The sequence below is a fragment of the Boleophthalmus pectinirostris genome, unplaced genomic scaffold (genome assembly GCF_026225935.1).
Source record: "Boleophthalmus pectinirostris isolate CB_2022bp ecotype Guang Dong unplaced genomic scaffold, ASM2622593v1 HiC_scaffold_5, whole genome shotgun sequence".
Lineage (NCBI taxonomy): Eukaryota > Metazoa > Chordata > Actinopteri > Gobiiformes > Gobiidae > Boleophthalmus > Boleophthalmus pectinirostris.
In genome coordinates this window covers 16,661,854-16,680,459 of record NW_026571404.1, presented here as the reverse complement: position 1 = coordinate 16,680,459, position 18,606 = coordinate 16,661,854, and the positions used below count along the sequence as shown (strand labels likewise).

The 18,606-nt window shown below is 37.5% G+C and overlaps 1 protein-coding gene across 2 annotated transcripts in view; it reads right to left on the bottom strand.

Moving 5' to 3' along the window:
- The window catches only part of arid4b (AT-rich interaction domain 4B), a 62,833-nt gene that overhangs the window by 8,635 nt on the left and 35,592 nt on the right, over positions 1-18,606 (bottom strand). For both annotated transcript variants that reach the window (XM_055162389.1, XM_055162390.1), the window contains exons 8-16: positions 18,357-18,498; positions 14,077-14,156; positions 9,453-9,529; positions 7,112-7,260; positions 6,529-6,601; positions 5,770-5,864; positions 5,594-5,691; positions 4,709-4,895; positions 2,924-3,111 (exon numbers count right to left, since the gene is read on the bottom strand). In XM_055162389.1, the coding sequence (XP_055018364.1) occupies positions 2,924-3,111; positions 4,709-4,895; positions 5,594-5,691; positions 5,770-5,864; positions 6,529-6,601; positions 7,112-7,260; positions 9,453-9,529; positions 14,077-14,156; positions 18,357-18,498 (1,089 nt within the window). The remainder of the gene's footprint in view (positions 1-2,923; positions 3,112-4,708; positions 4,896-5,593; positions 5,692-5,769; positions 5,865-6,528; positions 6,602-7,111; positions 7,261-9,452; positions 9,530-14,076; positions 14,157-18,356; positions 18,499-18,606) is intronic.

Sequence of the window (18,606 nt, the reverse complement as noted above, 5' to 3'; positions counted from 1 at the left end):
TTTAAGTAACATTATTTCCTTAACAATGACAAAAGCACCTGATTTGAACAGACTAAATACTTGAACACTGTATAGTGGTAAATATAGCGCATAACGGATTCTATAATAAATGTATGGCTTATACGTAGATTATTGATAAAGTGCTTTTATTTCGGTGTTGTTACTACTATTGTCCGTCTTCATGTTAGAATGTAATGATGTTATTGAAAACACAGTTTGAGGCACAGTTGCCAAAGGCTGCAGTCATTTGCACAAAACAATCTAAGAGTCTTTTTACAGAAAAATCTTAGTTTGTAGTTTAAACCTTTACTAAAATGCCCTGAAATGTATACAGGATTGTTGTATTAAGTTTATCAATTCATAGTTTCAATCTTCAATCCAATATTAAAGCTGCTGGGTTTTTTACAATATGAAATGCGAACAAAATCCTACTTTTTAAACATACTGAAGGACTAAACCAGGACTACCTCAGCTCAACCAGGACAGTCAACAAGAACTACAAAAATCATATCCAGAACTAAACCAGGACTAGATTTTAGGACTCAATCAGGAATTTGAAAGCAGGTCTAAAGCAGGCAGGACTAAACCAGTTGAATCAGGATTATAGCAACAAGGACTCGAACAGAGCAGCCCGCATAGTGTCTGCAAAGACTAAAACAAGAAACTAGCCCACAGTGAAAGTCTACAGCAGTGCTCCACTCATCTCTGGTGTAATCCATCATAGACAACACTCACACACGTGTAACATTTAGAGAAGTCGAACATCAAAAGCCAAAGAACACAGAGAGGGAGGAGAAAGGGAGAAGAGAGAGGGGGGAAGAGAGAGCAGAAGGTTCAGGAAAAGGCCAGGAACCAACATGAGCGGAGGCGTGATGTGTACGGACAGTCAGAAAGAGAGGGGGAGGGAGAGAGAGAGAGCGAAGGGGAGTGAGGAAGATGGACAGAAAGATGGGTTAGAGAGTATGAGTGAGAGAGAGAGTGGGGGAGAGAGGGGAAGCAGGAGAATGAGAAAGGAAATGGCAAATGTAAGAGAGAGAAATGGAGAAAGATGGACCGAAAGAGAGGTGAGAGAGGAAGAGGGATAGAGTGGGAATAGAAAGAGAAAGAACAAGAGAGGGAGAAGGTAGGGATAGTCAAACAGAGTTAGGGTAGAAAAACAAAAATGTCCAGACAGACGGAGCAAAGAGGAAAGAGGACGAGGAAGAAGACAGTGAAAGACAGAATAAAACAAGACGAGACAAGAGACAGGACAGAAGAGAGATGAGTGACAGACAAACAGAAAACATGGAGGGAAGAGAGGAGGGAAGGTGTGAGAGTATAAGGAGAGAGAAAGAGCGAGAGTGAAAGCAAGGGTCACAAAGAGAAGGAGAAGAAAGATAAGATGAGAGACACAGGATGTGTGTGACATGTAAGGTGGAGGAGAGCAAGAGGGCTGAGGGATGTCTGGCCCAGCTGATGCCACAGAGAAATAATTATAGCAAAAGGGCAAAGCTCGAGACGGAGAAGCTTCAGGTTAGAGCAGAGAGAGAAGTGCACTACAATGTTTACTGAGGGAGGCTTTGTCAACACATGGTCCAGTAATACCACAGTTTATATTTCATTTTAAAATAGCCGTTCATTCAATATTTTTAAAGGTGCACTTTGTAACTTTACTGGTGGCCGCTTGTCTCCATGGAGGTATTATTGTTTCGCTTGGAATGTCCCACAGTATGGAACTGAACGAATACTAGGTTGAGTGTCCCCCTGGCTTGAAAGTCACAGCTCGAGCATCCCATTCTCCTGCCTCTGGGCGCCCCCTTCTCTCTATACCCAGGAGAGGGGGGACGTTGTCACCGGCCTTTAGTTGGCTGCGTCGTGCTCTGTGATATATTGAGTCAGAAAATTCTATATCATAATAAAATTAAATGTTAATGTAGTGAGACCAAATGTCGGGCCTTGTTTATGCCATTTTATTGATCTTTTTCATTATGTAATATCAGTATAACCCTCATTTGCTCGCAGAAGTTTAATATGAAATCATATTTTAAATATTTCTTGTGCTATAGCATCTGTAACTGTTGATTTGGGAAGAAATATTAATTATTTCTTACCTGCTTGCTATGAACATAATTTGTAAGCAGCACAACACAAGAAACTTAGAAAGCTACAGAATTTGTTAAAAAATCATTCACTTTTAGGAAGGTCTTAACTATATATTTAATGGAAATATGTAAGATAAAAACTGAAACAGTTGTGGCAATCACTCCCACTCACCAGAGGCGATTGAATTATGTCATGTCCAGGTGATGATGATTAAATATGTATATAGTTTAACTAACTTAAAAGTTATAAAGGTTACAACTCAGGGGGACTTTCCAGCTTGGGGACCTTCCAGCCAGGACATTCCAGCTGCCAATTAAACTCATCCATCTCTGACTGTGAGAATGCGTGTTTTTCAAAGTGTAAATGAATTCGTAATAGAGTAAATGAAAGATGGATAAATAATGCCATATTATAATATATTCCAGGCAATGCAATTACAAATCTCCATGGAGACAAGCAGGTAGCAGACCCTCTCCCACTAGAAGAGTTGCTTTGTGCACCTTTAAAAACACCTTTTGTCAGTTTTCTTCTTTGCAAATGATGCCCTGTGTATATTATGAAAAAAAAAAAAAATCTTATTATACATTTGTGTTCTATATTTCTTTTCTTAATTAAACCTTTCAAAATAATCTAATGAAAACAGTTCCTTTTAATATAGCAGCGGTAGACCTCTTGTTTATTTTCCCAAAACAGTAATACCATTGTGTAGATATATTTGGTATATTTGAAACCGTATAAACCTCTAACTACCTGCACATGTTGACAAAGCCTCACAGCGGTGTTGAATTTGGGGAAACCTTTTTAAACCTCATGAAATTCAACAGCCGCATCAGTGACCTACCCAGAGTTGTCTTTGGCTTCCTGCTCCTCGTCCGGATCCCGTTTCAGGTTTTCGGGTCCCAGTCGTCCCATCGAGGAGCCCTCTTCTGCGTCTCCTTTATTCGTATCTGCCTCTTCGTTATTATTGTTTTCTTTTTGATCAGATTTTGAGGATTCACTTTCCACTTTGTTGAGCACATCAGGCTTCTCCTTCCTGGATTTAAAAAACACATTTAGTTCACAGTCACAATGCAAAAATAAGAAATAAATCTGAATAACCTTGAATATTGTTGAGGGTAGATTTAATTGGATACAAGAAAATGACCCTCTAGTCTAGACATCGATTAGTGATAATAGTCCAGCAATCAGACAGAAAAACATCAAATTAAAGTGCTGTTTCAACACTGTGTTTACATTCCAAAACAACCAAGTTCTCTGAATCTGTGACCTCAATCTATAAATTATCTATGAATTATTTTAAATAGACAACATCAAAACAAAGCTCAACATGTTTAAAACTCCCAATATAAACAATACATTTGATGTTTAATAGATGGTGGGAGTGATGGTATTTACAGCTGGTTTTGCATCATCATATCGGCAAAACAAAAATGCTAAAGAAAATCTGCACTTTTTGTAGATATAGGAAGAGGTAAGAGATGTATTGAAAACAGGATTATAATGGATTGCTTGTTGTGTAAACATGACAAATTTGATTATCATCTTAAATTAATACTGTCTTTAAAAAACGTACTATCATTTTAGAAACAAGGGTATAATGTTAATACTCTGCAGTGACATCAAGCTGGGGGTGTTCTACTAGGGGGACCAGATTTGGTTTTTAATGGTTGGTAATAAACTAATTGTTAAATGAGTGCGTAATTAAGGAAAATGGTTATACACTTGGCACTAATGTGAGTCAGTATAGTCACATTTTCTTTGTGTTTTGGTTATTTTTAAGCAGCTTTTCTGTCTTTTCCCTAAACAAATGGCAATTTATGCCTCACTTTACTGTTGGCAGGGATCAGATGTGTCAAAAATAAGAACACCTGGGACAATTCTTGTATAAAACTGGGACAAATAACTGGTTTTGGATAAATCTGTTGGGACAGGGGACACAGGGCTCAAAACTTGGACTGTCCCGGCTAAATAGGGATGTCTGGTCACCATGTTCTTCATATTTCTCTACTGGCAGAATGTTCAGCAGTGACGCAATGCACACATTGGCAAATAAAGACAAAACATTTTTAAGATTCTGAAAACTCAAATAAAAATGCAAACTGGATTGGATTGGATTGATACAACACATTTTCAGGAGCCTGTGATCAATACAGGCATTCATGGCCCTGTTCGGGAGTGATTATCAACAAAAAGGTGACAGTGATTACTTTTATGTGCAACAGACTCATTTAAGAGTACAAATCAGCTCACATTTTATAGTTCCAACCAAGTCAGCTCTTTATGATCATATTGTGTTAAAATACAGCTCCGATCAAGTCTAACTTGTGTAACAGAGCTTCTAACAGTGTAGTGCTTCCCCCAGAGAATGTTGATGATATCAACTGCAAAGTCTCAATATCGTACTGTACTTTTTTCCCTCAATACTTGGACCCCAATCTTGACTGTCTCTCTATATTTTTTTGTCATTGTTCACCCCTGGCTATACAAGACTACGCCTGGAGTGGAAATCAATATTGTACAGGATGCTCTTTATGCACTTTATAATATTGTCCTGTCATACTCTCCCTTTGAGATAATGGCTATGATGTGAAAGAGAAAGACCATAATGTAACAGTACTGGACAGACTACCTTGCAGACCGTGGACTGTGCTGTTCCTTGCTCGTCCTGTGTTTTGTGCTCCTCTGAAGTGGACACGGGGGCTCCCTTCTCCCCCTCGGGCCTCCCCTCTGTCTTTGGCCCCTGTTTCAGCGGGAGGTCCATCCTGAAGCTGATGGCTGTGGAGTTACAGTACTCCTCAAAGCCGTACAAGTACCTGAAGGAAGCAACACAACGTTTTCATTTTAGTCTTTGAACGTGGAATCCTGTAGTGTTCTGAGAGAAAAGTAAGGCTGAAAGAAGAACCCTGAGGTGACCATAAGAGAGGATGAAAATGCACTACAATAGAGCAGAATTTTGAGCAAAAAAAAAAAAATTCACAAATCTAGCTTTGTGGTGGCCCTGTGCAAGACAATTTGGTGGTCTTTATGTTCCCAAATTGAGAGACCCTTTATCCTAAAGATCAATGTAATAATCAATACATTTGATAACGCTTTTGAAAAACTATTTAATTTATAATTTACGTTTTTTAAATGTGATGCCACTTCATAGTGGAGTGGCTGATGGGACACTAGTCAAAAACACTGCCTGCTTATGATAGAATATGTTGATCACTAAAACCAATACGCATGTATTAAAAAAATACAAAATTTGAATATTAGCATGTTTTATACATAATACGACTGCATGGCGATGGGATGTTCTGTTGTTTTCAGAGGATATTGCGCTGTAACTGATATTGTATAATTGCCTTTGTAATTTGTGATAACCATAGCTATTTAATTTGTTAGTTTGATTGGATCGCAATTAATCTTACAACCCCATTCTAACTATCCACACTGTTTACTCTCCATTGTATGAATTGATTTGAAATTAAAGTGGATGAAAGTAGAAAGATCCATCCTGCTTACGTACTTGCGGTAAGCACATTTGACATTGTAGCCAGCCGCAGAGTTGAGTATAGGGATGCCCAGATCTTGATAGACTTGTTTCCAAACGGCGCCGCTTTCAATCTGAGCAAACAGCAGAAGAATAAAGAGTCAATATTGAGCATAATTCAAATCAGAGCCAAGAATCAGGACAGGACTCACATTGTCAAAGCCACCCAGTTTCTGCACCAGTCTGTAGAGCTTAAACAGGTTCAGGTTCCTATAGCCCAGGACGGGGCGCTTGTTAATGGGGGTCCCTAAGGAGAAGAATGAGAAGGTAAAAACGTAAGAAAATCCCATAAGACTAAACATCACATTAACCAACCGTAGCAAAAGAAAATTGAATTCTAAAGAGATTAATCACCATGAGCTGGCAAAATTATTATTGCGCGCTTAGCTTACTCAATATCACAGGTAACATTATATTTCATGAGAAGATAGATTCTTTTACCAGTTAATTCATCATTTAACGTCAGGTATTTTGAATATTAGTAATAATCTTTCTACTATCCCAATAACGATGACATATTTTGGCAATTCATTAGAAATGCATTCAAATGTGTAAGTAAATGTTTTGAATAAATGTAGAACTTGTAATATAGTTGTATTCTCGCATCAAAACAACAATTTTTATGTGATCATGTACACAAAATATTGACCATCTGTATTGCCATTACTTTTTATGTGTGGTTTTATATGTAGGCATCGATCAATTCGCCCCAGGGCAGCTGTAATCACATGAGTAAGGAATGAATAATGAATCTGATGTAAGGTGGCTTTGAGTTTACATGTACTTTCTACACATTTACATTTTGAACTGGATGGCATTTTACCCCATAAAACCATTTTCAAACATGGCCTGGGAGCATGCATAATTGTATGACTGCACAGTGTGATGTGTAGAGCCCGTCTGCCGCTCACCTCGGTCCTCCATGAACTTGTAAAGCTGCTGCAGAAAACTGTCCCTCTCCTCGGGATAGGGCTCCACCTCCTCCTGCTCCCAGCACATACAGACACACACAGAGAAACACAAAGAGACAGACACACACACACACACACACACAGAAACACAAAGAGACACACACAAAAATACACAGAGTTACATGTTGTTTTACGTGTGCCATCTCTACAGTACAGAATAGGACCTAGGATTACACAGTTCATCACAATACTATTATTATTGCAGCTCATGCAATATACTCTCAAATGATGTAAATGAAATAATACAGGTAATGTGATTAATAACAAAAACATATTAAATTGAATACCTAGAGAAGCTTAAAATGAAAATGTGTTGCAACTTAAACAAATAAATAAATAGAATTTTTTGTTCTGTAACATACTCTACATTTAGTCCAAATGTAGAATGGCCTTGGATAAGTTTTGATTTCAACATTTTACTTTTAAATGGCATATTTAAGTACTCCAATCATAGTTATTAAATACATCATTTTTTGTAATATCGTGCAGCCTAAGTCAGTCCTAATGTAAACACAGTCTGTACCTCCTCTTCCTGTGCGTTGGCGTCTTCTTCCTGCTCCTCCTCCTCTTCGTCATCATCCTCCTCGCTGCTCGAGCTCTCCTCTTTCACTTCTGTTTTCCAGCTGCTCGGCACCACCAGCTCCTGCAGGAACTCCAGGGCCGCGTCCAGAGCTGACACACAGACACAGACAGAAGGCTTGTCACGACATTGAAATTTCAAATTTCCATTGTCAAAATGGAAAAATATCAAAACTTGTGACTTGGAGTCTGTTTTAGGTTATAATGAAGCCAGTTACTTCAAGTCAAAGGTCTTATATTATACAAAATTTACTCTTGAGCGTTTTAAAACCATGTTAGAATGCTGTTACCTCATCAAAAACATACCCAGGGTTGTGTTTTCTTTTATTCACACGTTCGAGTAACTCTTTATTATTAGTGTGTCTACATCTCCAAAGCTCAGCATGCCCTGTTCCTGTTTTTTTGCTTTTCATTTTTGCCAAAATAGCTACGAGACACTGCTGAATCCTTCATGTGTCATGCAGTGGCCTTGTTTGAGGGGTAGAGGAAGACAGGACAGGTCAATTTGGTATATAGTTTTTGATATAATTTAAGTATAATAAGGGAGTACAATGAAGTCAGTTCTATTTCTGAGATTAGTACCTGCCATCTGGGTAGTTTTGTTTTTGACAACCTAAACAGACAGTGACATGACCTCTGCCCATCACTGTTACTGCAGACAGGAAACTCCATTCACATAGAGATTATAGTCAGGATTTGAGTCACTTCAAACAGTAAACAAGAGGAGAGCTAATCCCCAGACAAAGACGGAGGCGACGTCGACAGATGTGAACAATTTTAAGGTGTCAATAAAAGGATTACCCTAAGTAGAAACAAGACCAAAAATAAATGTTTATTGTGGTGGATTAACACATTACTTTTAAGAGCTAAACTGACCAGACTGACCACTGCTACTATATCAGAAACATTACCCGTACTTATGTATTGTTTATTTGAATAGGGATAGATACAGCAAACATAGATTAACAAGTGGTCTGATGTGGGTATTTATAGTGTTTATAGCCAAGGCTAATTCGCAGCTCCAGTCCCCAGATGGGCTTTTAAACTATTCAGATTTCACTAAAAAAGCAGTGGGATTATTGGTAGAAAAATCTATAAATACAGTCATTTGTCCAGAGAATCAAATAGTCTTAAAATATCACACACTTAGAAACTCGCACACTCACATTTCACTCTTTCTCAGCCCCCTCTCTCCCCCGTGCCCTCTCATACTCTCTCTCCTTCACGCACACAATTACACTGGTGCTTTGTTTAATTTGTGGACAATTCGCTCTTCGGATCTCAATATTATCGCATTCGCTGCTGGTATAAAACATATGTAATCTATAAAAGCAGGATTCCTCTTTTTAAAGACCACTGCATCCACTATCCAGTTAAGCACATTTTGGCAAAAGGTCCTGTTATTTTGATCAGTTATGTTGACATTTAGGGCTATATTTATGATGACAAAGAATCACAGTGTTTCATTCACATCGTTTCTATTTCATCTGCATGCTAACCACTAGAGGGCTCTGCTGAAAACAATACATGCTCAGAGAATCCTTCATTGCTTTCACCAACGCAATCTAGCAGGCATTCGGAATTCATGGGACCTTTCGTTTTAACATATAAATATTTATTTGAACCAGATTTGGATTCGATTCAAAGCACATACTAAAAGGTTCAATAACGCTCGCCACCTGTCATTTTAGTAATCCAAATTATCTATAGAAATAACAAACCTTGTCCGATTTAAATTATGAAGACACCTAAAAATGAGCAAGCATTTGTTGTTTATTCCCTACAAATTGTCACCTAAACTACCGGTACATATAATGACTGCGTATTATCAAAACTATTTCTGCCACACATGAAAAGACTTGACAAAGCTGACGCAGCGTGAGCTCAAAGCCCCAGAGTCACAGGTGTTTTCAAAGAGACACTTCAGCAGATCCTCATTTTCAGCTTTTGTAACTGCGACGACGGTTCTACTGTGCACGGACCACCTGTGTGCTCCCTGACAGGAAAACACAACGCACTTTCTCAGTGTAATTATGAAAACTGCAACAGGGAAATTGGGTCACAGTTTTTTAAAAAAGCTCGTGAGGACTTCAAATAAAAATAGACTCAGAAATGACAGGAGCTCCAATGCGGCGAGAACAAAACAGAAATTCTCTTTTTACCAAATGCATCCCTCTTTGTGAAGAGCTTCTGTCTGGTGCATCAAGCAACCAGCTCACAGAATAGGTACACTTTGTGCTATAGCTCTGTGAAATACTGCAGTTTTTATGTATTCTTAAACTCACCTGGCTTGAGCGTGGCATCAGCCTTTGGAGGAGAATCTGGGTTGATCTCTTTCACATCTTTTCTTAACACCATGTGACTGAAAAACAAGAGCAAATGAATTTCCATCAATGATTTTAACATTTATTGAAATATTAAGGTTCTTTTTAAGAGAGAAAAAACATTAAAAGGAAGAAATCTCCAAAAGGAAGGAATCTCAAATTAACTACAGGTTGTCTATCTGATTTTTTCCCATAAACATTGGTACTGCATTAGACAGCGAACTAGAATATAAAATAAAGATTTCAGTTTTGTTTGGTCATGGTGTAGTTGTGAATTCTTCTCACAAAAATTGCAACACTAAAATGTGATATACTGACACTCCCATTTGAAACCATTATAAAATATTCAACAAGGGACATGGTGGGGGAAAAATTTATTCAGTCCTTCTCGCAGCGGTCATTACATTATAGCTGTCTGGTGTATGTTAAATATCACAAACATTTCCCAAACTCAAAATATGATATCAACTCTGTCACAGTGTAATCTGAGGAGCAAGAACAACAACTTCCTGAAAACCGCAGTCTCCCTTTCTGGATCTGACCTTACTTTGAGTTTGCCCATGTTTTTCTAAGCCATTGTTTTCAAAAATGGCACAGAGAAGAATGAATGGTTACCGCCAACAATGCAAAGTGAACACAGTGACCTCCAGTTCTGCACCAGGAGCAGAGGAGAGAAACTGCCTAGAAACAATAAACTAGGAGGGTCTGAAACTAAAGATAAAAAAAAGTACTTTACATGTTTATAATTAGAGATGTGTCATTGAAAGTAGAGATAGATTTGCAATATATATTTTAGCATAAAGATCATGAAACAAAGTGCTCCTCTAATGATATTTCCCAACATCTTAATGTAGTCAAACTAGTTACTTACAGTTTAACATAGAAAATTGAAGTGCATATGAGAAGTGCACATCTTTTTATAACTATTAGTTTAATAAATTTGGTGGGATAGTAACTGCGGTGAAAATTTTAGTTTTACATCAGTCAAGAGGCAGTTTGTGAAGAAAGACTTAGAAAAAGGTTGAACCATACAGGAAGTAGCAAGGTTTTCAGGAGTAGGCCATTTCCTCAATTTATGTCCATTAATACACAAAACTATATCCTAAACATGAGACCAATTTAAGCACATAGAACATGTTTGTGGCAGAAAATGTATTTAAGACAAAAACAGGTATCATACATATTGTTTTGTCAATTTAAAATTAATCGAGACAGGCTTACATGTTTTTCTTTTCTTTTTTTTTTACAGTATGGTTTCTTGAGCAACAGTTAGGGAAATAGTTTTACTGCCAATGTCCAACCAGGAAACCAAATTATAAACCAAAATTGGGACCAAAATATGAATTATGTTAACTGTGTTTTGTGAAGTCAGTCTAAACTGTTACACTTCAAATATTAACTACTAGAAACACTGATTTGCCACTTCTCACAATGAAAGAAAAAATCTTATTAGTGCTAGACCAGGATTTATAATAGTATTAGTATTATATAATAGTATAAACATTTAAAGGAGTAATTACTTCTGATATTACGACAGGAAACCTCAGCATCTCACATCAACCCCAAGGCTAAATAATTAGTTTGTCTAATAACTACATTTTGTTATAGGGCATTTTAACACATTCCTTCTACTAAAAAGACATCCAAATAAATAAACATTATCTCCCAAATCTGGTCCTTTTTGGGTAAATTTAGATCAAAAAGTCAAGCAATACTTTTGGCTAAATTCTTCCATCAGAAAGCAACACCAACACATAAACCTTATTTTAGCAAAAACAAGCTGTGATCCAAAACATAAGGAATGCAAATGTTGTTTCACACCTCCAATGGACCCAATATGGTTCCAAGTTTACAGCATATGGAAAAAACAAAGGAAGGTGGTCCAATTTGCGCTTGCACATAAAAGCAAACATTTCACAAGCTCCCACAAGCCTTTGATTTATCACCACTGTTTGTATTCCCAACACGCGTAAAAGAAAACGCTTTCTTTATAGTATTCATATTGGAAATTTTTGTTCCCCGCCTCCAGCATATCTCACATCTCCAAAAACATGCATCATAACTTGTACAGGTGTTTTTGAAGGTGAAAAAAAAATCTTGAAGTCAAACAGAAAACCAGGCCTAATGCAATAAGGTGGGCTTACAGTGAAATGTAAAATTCATGGGTTTCAGCATGACGAAAAGTTAGAACTGTTGCCATGATAATTAATTCAAAATAAAATATATACTGAATGGTCAACTATCCACAAAATAACCCCATATAACACAAAGCTAAAATCCATTAACAGATGTACCTAATTTTACAGTAAACTTTTGTGATACTTGAACCATGACCAAGACATTTGCACACGTTTAACACATTTTGGAATGCAGTAAAAAAAAAATAAAATAAAAAAAAAATCTGATTATAATTATCATGCAGAGTGGTAAAATATTCAGATAATATATTCATTTTTGTCAATATCAACCCAACCAATCAAGTCAGAGGGTCTAATGTGGGCTGTAAAAGGGTGCTGAAATTCTAGAAATTCAATAAAAAATAAAAAAAAACAGAAGATGGAAGTGAGGCCAATTCAGTACATTTTCTTTAGGTTTGTAGATTTGGCCTTCGACCAGTTAATGCACATTCAGTTTAGCCGAGGAAAAAACTTTGGGCACCTGCTCTATACTATAAAATAAAACTAAATGTAAAGTGCATTTTATGTGTCTGTTTATATCACATTTAACTTACTTTATCATTCAGAAAGTTCGAGTTCATAAAGCTGTAACAGATAATACTACCTACTACTGTATAACAACTCACCCTTATGTAACAGATAAGGTCCTGCCAATCATTTTATCATCATTTTCCTACGACCTCTTGTATAGCTGAGATTTTCTATTTTATATTACTTATTTTCTATTTTATTTTGACTTGTACATATACATTTATATAATTATGCTTTATTTAACACATGTCTCTTGCTATCTTTTTTGCTACTTATTATTATTACCATTTATATTCTTTACTCTTTGTTATTATATTATATTGTGATGTGTGAGTTACTGTGTCCAGATAATTTCCCTTGTGGATCAATAAAGTTGGTCTAAGTCTAAGTCTAAGTCTAAGTCTAAAGCTGGTCACAAACTAGAGAATGATTATCTACTAATATTAGAGAGTGTGAATGAGTGAATTAAGGATTTTACAGCTGTTTGGTCACAGCGTCGATAATCCTGAATAATTTTTAAATGGTGATGTTTCTTCTCACAATAATCACAAAACTAATCTTTGATATACTGAGCTTCTGACATCCCCATAGTACAACTATGAGTACTTTGGATATAAAAATCTTCCTGAATTCAAACAGACAGCTGGTGTAATCTTTGCACCAGAGGAGGTACAGTGAACTAAAATCTAGTGTGAATCCCCCTGTATAAAGATTCATAGACATGTCTCTATACAGTAAACCACCAGCAGCCACAGCAGAGCGCTCCTGACAGCTCCTATTCCTGCTCCAACCCCAGACAAAACAATCGGCTGCTCTGCTCTCATGCCGGGAGCAGGCTCAGGGGAACTACAGCGCTGATATTTCACAGCCCAAAGAGAAACACAACCAGGGAGAAACTGTAATGTGGTGAAATTGAGCCAGGATGGCCTTAAGTTTAAGTTAAGTATACAATTCAATTGAATAGTTAGAATCTCTGCTAATGTCAAAGAATAGATTCAGTTGGCCTGGTATTTACACCTGATATATTACAGTGTATCTAGCAACAACCAAAATAACTACTGGTAATTTATTTTAGAAAATGGTTACAACTGTACATATTGTTTAAGGCAGGGTACCAGGCCGTGAAAGCCCCGCTCCCTACACCGCGTGGACTGCCCCCCCTCCCGTACGCCATGTGGACCGTTCCCCCGTCCCGTACGCCGCATGGGCTGTACCACTAAACCAGAACTAAACCAGGTCTAAATCAGGACTAAACCAGGTCTAAACCAGGACTAAACCGGGTCTAAAAACAGGTCTAAAAACAGGTCTAAAAACAGGACCAAAAAACAGGACTAAAACAGGATTTAGCCAGGACTTAACCATGCCACGTGGTCCCCCAACCCCTTCAGTCCACGAAATATTGTCTGATATAAAACCGGTCCATGGCGCAAAAAAGGTTGGGGTCCACTGGTTTAAGGTGAGTTCCATAGAGTAAAAAAAAAACATACTGTGGAATATTGTCTTTGGTAAAGCATTAAAACATGCCTACTTTCATGGTGACAAATAGATGGTATCGGCAGGTCATGGTACGGATCAGATCTATGGAGAGCTCACCATGCTGTTTTTCAGGTAACTAATGTACCTGAATCAATGGGAGATAAATAAGCTAAAACTTTGTTAATGGATCTCCATGATTTTTTGGGAACAACATTAAGTTTTAAACCTCAGAAAACCCGAATAAGCACTGACAAGGCCTAGTTTCAATTAGAGTAGAGAATGAAATCTGAAGTAGGTTGAACCTGAATGAACCAAGGCCAGAAACACACTCAACATTGATAAACAGAATTCATTGTACGGTAAAAAAATGTCTGATTCTGCAGAAATAATGAACCACTCACAATTTTCCGTCCTTGAATGATCGGACGAAGACGTTGTCCTTCTTCAGGGTGACGTCATCGTGGCAGTCCGGGGAGATCACCTAGGCAACACAAAGAGGTCGGAGGTTACCAGGTGCTTTGAGCGAGTGGTGCTGGCACTTACAGTCAGTGAATGAATCTGATTGCAACCAGTGACCATTTGGAAAGATTACACCATTTACCGAGGCAAACAGCAAAAGAAGGACATAAGGTACTAATAACATGGTTAAATAAAATGGTCCTACATTGCAGATGTTGTTACCTCCTCAAAAACATGCCTGGAGTTGTGTTTTGTTTCATTTACACATGCTTCAGTAATCCTGGTTTATTCTTCACGTCAACATCTCCAAAGCTCAAAATTCTTTTCCACCTTGTCATGTCATGAAGAAGTAGGTTTCAAGTTAACAGCTACCTTTTACGTTTAGTTCAGCAGAGAGTAAAAATTCGAGGGCGGAAATCATCCAAATAATTCTAGTGAAGTGTATGGTGTTTAATAATACAGTGGAGCACTTCAGTTTTTGTATTACCACACATCAGAAGGTGGAACAGACTGAACTCAGCCTAAATGTAGGAGCTATTTGCTTATTCAGCTAATTCTAAAATTAGTTAATTATTTTTGTTTATGTCAGTTTACCAATTTAGTTTTGTTAGTTTATATAATACATTTTTGCTATGTTAATATTATGTTTGCTAATTTGTTAGGTTTAATTATATTTACTTATTTACCATAGCACTTTTTTTGTTTTTGGTTTAATCCATGGGGCGCCAAGGGGATAAAAGAGGGTGGTACAGCAGGACCAAAGTGCACCTGGGTGGGCCTATGGTTTTCTTCAGCTAGCAGGAGAGGCAGCAAGTAGGCCTGAACATGTATGCTTGTTGTTTACCTGTTAAAACCTCGAATAAATCTTGGTAAATGCATCTCTGGATCTGGACATTGAGTTTGTTTTACTTTACTGCATAAACCACATACCCATGGTGCCCAAAGGTGATTATTTGAGTTATGTTTGGTTTTAAGTTTGCTCACTGCTTTTGTTTGTTAGTTTTCATTGACAAATAGTCACAACACTAAATATACAGGGTTTGTGTGTCAAACATGTGTGAATGAAACAAAACAGAACTCCGGGTATGTTTTTGATGAGGAAACATTATTTAACATTATCATAAAAAAGCGTAATATGGGTCCTTTTTCGTTGACATTGTGTACCGGTAGAGCAATGGCACTGATGAACATGAGAATGAGTCACCTTATATATATAGAAAAATGTGGGAAAAGTCAAATTTATGCATTATAAAGTGATGAATGGTGAATCAGAACTGAAATCTGGGCGAGTTCTTATCCGTCACTGACTAAAGATGTTTTCATTCAAACAAAGGCCAATTTGATGAATGGCACATTTCTGTTTGTGAAACCGAGACGCACACATTGAGAGAGATGAGGAGACGGGTGTATAGCTGCTGCCATGTTCAGCCCACTCACAGCATGGGCCACTGCTGCTCACTGGAATAAAGACTACAACAGAGGAACAGGAGTAATGGCAGAGTTTAGCAGACAGGAGGCAGCAGCGAGCCCTATTCCCAATCCGACACCTGCCTCCTTGTCTCTACATGCATGATCCTGTTTTGCACATGTATGCCGCTTTTCATAGGCACATCATAGGCTTTGTTGTCAATGTGTACATTTAGGTAGCTTAGTTTGATTAATCCATCTCATTTATTGTTATTTAAATGTAATTGTTTGAGAGAGATCTTTTTGGCAAATGTTAAATAACTTTTAGCAAGTATTTTTTGGCAGTTTCCCAGTGTACCTAAAATAGTGTACCTCAATAACTCCACCACTGACAACTAATTACATTTTTTTTTAATTTAAGACCATTGCTGCTATGGTCTACTTACTATAATTTGAAGCTAAAATTAAATGAGGCACAGTAAGATAATAGAACGTCGTGAATATACATTTACAGAATATTAATGTTGTGCAGAAATACCCCAATATTGAAGTTAGTATTGAAACTATACGCACATTTAAGCAAGTATTAGTATATAATAGTATTGATACTGGAGACTTGATGAATTTTAGTTTTGGGGCAAATTTTGATACTAGGTCATAACAAATGGTTTGGGCAACATGCCAAAAAAAAAAAAAAAAAAATCATATAGCAATTTCCTACAGCGAATTTTATCATAATTTTTGCAGGCATGCTTGTATACGTTTTTAAGAAGTAACTAAAGTCATCTACCCTTTGAGAATCCATACTTCACTATGATTGGTTAAATCCACCTGTCACTCACTCAGGAATAAGCTGCATCTTTGAGCAGACAGCTGCAGAAAACAGACAAAGACTGAATCAACATATGACCAAAAATTCATTTGGTCACAAGGATCAGATCACAATTTGATTCTGGCCCTGCCCTGTTAAAAAAAAAAAAAAAAAGCTCCTATCACTTTGTGTTTAACCTCACTTCGGAAATATCTAAAAACATTTCCCCGGATGACATCATTAAATCATTCCTGCATTTGCTGCTTAGCCCAGAGACCAGCGTGATCACATTTCACTCTCTCCAATCTGCGTAGCTCTTATTTTAGTCTAGAACTTATTTGCATAGATTTTGGCAACAAAACAAACTGACAAGTGTTTTTTGCCAGCCCAGCCTGTATCCCTCTGCACACTGCTCCACCCTGTGCCTCATCCTCACTTACATTGTAAACACTGACAGACCGCTGTATTGTGCACTTCCCCTGACCTGTCACAGGGAGGCAGCAGCGAGCTCGATCGGACAGCCAAGAATAACACAGTGAAGGAGGCGGGGTCACACAAGCTACACTGTTAAAGAGACAGTTCCTCTGCACTGGATCCAACTTGTGCATGTTAGACTTACATAAACAAACAACGCCTGTCACTGCCTCTTGTGCTGCTAACAGAGGCTGACAGCTGAGGGCGGAGACAAGACACTCGCAAAGCTCTACGTCTGTGCAGATAGATTATTGCACTTGTTAGGAAAAAAATACTTTCATTTTTGAGTTTTCTGCAAGCAAAAAGTGGGTTGACACAAATGTATTTTAACTATGCAGCTACAGCACAACTATAGAACTGCAAAAAAGAACTGGAAGAACTATAAAGAAAGGTATTATAATGTGCAAGCCTAGACCTCTGCTAAGGCACTAGTCCTATCTTGCAATGGAAACAAGACAGTGTCCAAAGCTTGAACTCAAATATAGTCTAAAAGTCTAAATAAAACTTTCTCTTGAGGCAATAAAACCTATAACAAAACTGTACTGAAACAATTTGACATTTTCGACATTTAATTTTTACAACAAAAGCTACTAATGTTCTCTTGGTCAAAATATTTTTCACACCTCACCAAGCCTTTGCACTATTATACAATGTGAAAGAATCTAGTGATGGATGGAGCCAACGTTTTTGTTATTTTATTGAGTTGCTGTGGCCAAAGTAATGTTATTTGGATTGGCAGTCTGATTCATACAATGCAAACATGCACAACACAATCCTATAATATGAGAGTTCAACCATCTCTATATTCATCCTACTATCACCCATTTACTTTACAGCAGCAGTGGGCAATAGTGACAAAAATTAACAATTTTTAACATTACAATTAAAGATACAAAATAAAATTTAAATAATGTGCCTTATATGTAAAATGTGTAAACTTTGTAAATTTCTTTGTTGTGTCTGAAATATTGTAAAAAAACAAAACAAAACAAAAAACAAAGAAAAAACATGAATGGACCATAAAATTGCTTCTTGGGGACAAATAAAGTCATCTTGATCGGACTTGATTTAAAATGAACCACAACGGGGCAGAAATAACACATTGAAAGTGTAGAATCCCTCAGTCGTCCAGGTAGAATCCATGGCAAAGGAGAAATTCAATTTGTCAACTGGACAAATGTTTATTTTTCATAGTCCATTCATGTTTTTGTCAAATAAATGTTTGTCCAGGTGACAAATTGAATTTCTCCTTTGCCTATCACCTTAGATCTGTGTTTGGGGATGACACACCACATTTTAGTCTCTTTACATATATTATATACGGAACACTTGATGCATATCTCCAAAATGACACTTGAGATATTATCCATTTTCCTCCACTTGGAAGTAGGAGCATGCCATTACACTAGTACTGTGGTTACATAAGCACTACTTCAGATGCGATGGCACAAGGCACGGACTGTAACAGCAGCAGCAGTGGCCCATGTTTGAATGTGATAATGTAACTGTGCTGAAGAGAAGTGAGCTCACCAGCGCTGGGTACCACGTGGTCTTCCTCTTGTCTCCCGTGACGACGCCCTCCACACACACCACTTTTCCAAACAGATCCTCATTCGGTCTCTGGTCGCTGTCCTCCTCTTCACTGGAGGATGAAGACAGCTCCTCTTCTTGGCTGTAAATCAGATTATTTGGATTATAATAGTGCATTGATAATTTCACCTCAAAACTAAAATGACACAGTTCTTTTGTTTTATGTATTTTAACTTTGTTTAATGGGAAG